Source organism: Ichthyophthirius multifiliis (assembly GCF_000220395.1).
Source record: "Ichthyophthirius multifiliis unplaced genomic scaffold scaff_1120509249504, whole genome shotgun sequence".
NCBI lineage: Eukaryota > Ciliophora > Oligohymenophorea > Hymenostomatida > Ichthyophthirius > Ichthyophthirius multifiliis.
In genome coordinates, this window is record NW_004087657.1 from 3799 (window position 1) to 6382 (window position 2584).

General features: G+C 16.0%; 1 protein-coding gene across 1 annotated transcript, besides 4 other annotated features; it reads right to left on the reverse strand. All coding sequences in view use genetic code 6, as the record gives it.

Annotated features, from left to right (window-relative positions):
• The first annotated feature begins 151 nt into the window (after positions 1-151).
• Positions 152-192: a microsatellite.
• Positions 193-212: 20 nt separating this feature from the next.
• Positions 213-2187, reverse strand: IMG5_008600 (hypothetical protein). Its single transcript, XM_004039784.1, has 2 exons — positions 1762-2187; positions 213-1704 (listed from the first exon to the last, which is right to left on the reverse strand). The coding sequence occupies exon 2, from the start codon at positions 960-962 to the stop codon at positions 654-656; it is 309 nt and encodes a 102-aa protein (XP_004039832.1). The 5' UTR covers positions 963-1704; positions 1762-2187; the 3' UTR covers positions 213-653.
• Positions 1710-1760: a microsatellite.
• Positions 2188-2464: 277 nt separating the features above from the next.
• Positions 2465-2516: a microsatellite.
• Positions 2465-2522: a microsatellite.
• The last annotated feature ends 62 nt before the right edge of the window (positions 2523-2584 follow it).

Genomic DNA, 2584 nt, shown 5'->3' on the forward strand with positions numbered 1-2584 from the left:
TATTTCTATATTTTCAAATGCTTTGAGATTAACGAATTCTTCGAAATTTAAAAATAATAGGCCATATTTTTTATCGAATAATAAAAACTTTATATATTAAGTTACTTTAATTACTATATTTTAAATTGTTTAAATATATGATTCATCATTCTATATTTTAAATATAATTTAAGTATATTTTATATATATTTATTTTACGTTTTCTTTTTAAAAATTAATATTTTTGGAAACTAAATATTAATCAATCCATTAAATATTTAATTATTAATTATTGAATATTTTTTTTACAAAATATAAATATAATCCGAAAATTTTGAAATAATTAAATGGATTCACAAATGCATTTTCATATATTTTTGAAATCGATTTTTCTTAATTTTCATTAAATAAACTTAAAAAAACCAATTTTAAAGCCGTTTTTTAAGAAATTATAGGTACTTATAAGCATTTTTCAAATTTTTCTTTAAATTTTTTTTCATCTTCACTTAATTCTTATTTATTAAACAATTAATTTACTTCCTAAAGAATTTATTCGAATGAACCTTTTTTCTCTTCTTATTATTTGAATTTAGTTTCGGCAGATTCTTATATTATTTTAGCCTATTATTATTGTTATTCATCTAAAAGTTCATTTAAATTTTAATCTTAGCTAATCAAAATAATCCTTTTATCATCTTCTTCCAAAGTTTATATTGCATTTTTAAATTCTTTAGATTCTAAATATGACTTAAGTTCTTATTTTTCTTGTTCTAAATTTTAATTAAAAACTTAACATATTTAAATTTTTTCTCTTTTTAAAAATAATTCCATTTTATCCTCTTTTGATTTTTACAAAAGTAATTCATATTATTCTTTTTTATTTTCAATATATTTTTCTTTTTAATCATCTGATAATTTTGCAAGCTCGAGTAAATTTATCTCATATTTTTCTACTATGTCTTTTACATATCGAAATTATTCATGATTTTCTATATATTCTTTTGCTTATAATATCAATTTTTCTTCATCATTTTTTTCTATTTTTTATTCGTCTTATCCTTTATTTTATTCAAAATTAAAGTTCATTCCTTATAAATTTATATAATTTTCTATTTTTATTATTTCTTATATTTTCTCTTCATTTATTGGTTTATATTAGCTTTCTTTCATATTTATTTAATCTATTAAATGCTTATTTATTTAAATTTTTATTTTTTATTCCGAATAATAAGAATCCAAAAAAGCATAATTGTTTTCTTCTGTAAAAACTCGTATTATTTATTAATCGAATTAATTCTTTAAAACATCAAAATATAATTAATTCATTTTTTCTTTATTACTGTTTTCATCTATTTATATTTCTTTATTATTTTACTTCTTCTCCTCATCTTCTTCAAATTCAAATTTAAATAATTCTTCTTAACTTTTTTTTTCTATTGAGTTAAAAATTTATTCAGAATTAAAATTAGATTTGTTTTAGTAATTTTAAATTTAATTTTTCTCGAAAAATTGGAATATATTTTCGTATACGAAAGTTTGTAAATCAGAATTATCAAATCCATTTCCAAATAAACTTCTTAAAATATATTTATATGCTTTATTATATCCATTCAATATTTTAAAGTCATAAAGTTTATTTAAAGTTTCTTCTTATTAGGCTTATTCTATTGCTTTTTCATATAAACATAAAATAAGTAATCCATCATTTTTTTATTTATTTATTATCTATTTATATAATATATATATATATATATATATATATATATATATATATATATATACATGTTTGATTGTTATTTTAAAAAATTTATATATTCCTTCTAATATTTATGAGTATATTTTATTTTAATAAAAGTCGTTTAGTTCAATTATATTTTTCATCATAAAAATAGTTTAATATAGAACATTCTAAAGAATATTATCTTTAATTTATTAATCTTACTACTAAATTGAAGAAAAAATAACAAAATACAAAATATCCAGAGAATAATTTTAACCTAAAGTATTTTAATAAATTAAATATTCAAAGAGATTAGCATTCTCAATAAATTCGTAAGGTAATTTATTCTTTAATTAAATTAAGCAAGTTTAATCAACTTAAAATTAATTAAATTAAGGAACGATTAATTATTAATAATTATTCAATAATCCTATTATGTATAATTCTACTTCTCTTTAATCAAGTAAATAATTATCTTCTTTTTATTAACTAGTATCATTATTTTTTTACTCATTTTCAGTTTCTTATATTTTTAAATAGGTTCTTTAAGTATAAATATTAATTAAACTTTAGAAAAATTAAAATTATTCGTTGCTAAGTCTAATATATTATTATTTTTTCTATTATATCTTAATAACTTCTTCTATATTTTTAAATTTAAATAATATTTATGATTTTTAAGTTTCTTTTTCTTTCTTTTTCATTTTCTTCATCATTTATTTCTTAATTTTACAGATTTTCTATTTAACTATTTTTATTATTCTCTTAATTTTAAATCTCTTATTTTTAATTTTATATTTCTTGTTTTTAATTTTAATTTTCTGTTAAGATTTCTTCTTATTTCTTTACTTCAAATATTTCAAGTAAAATTTAATAGATAATTTT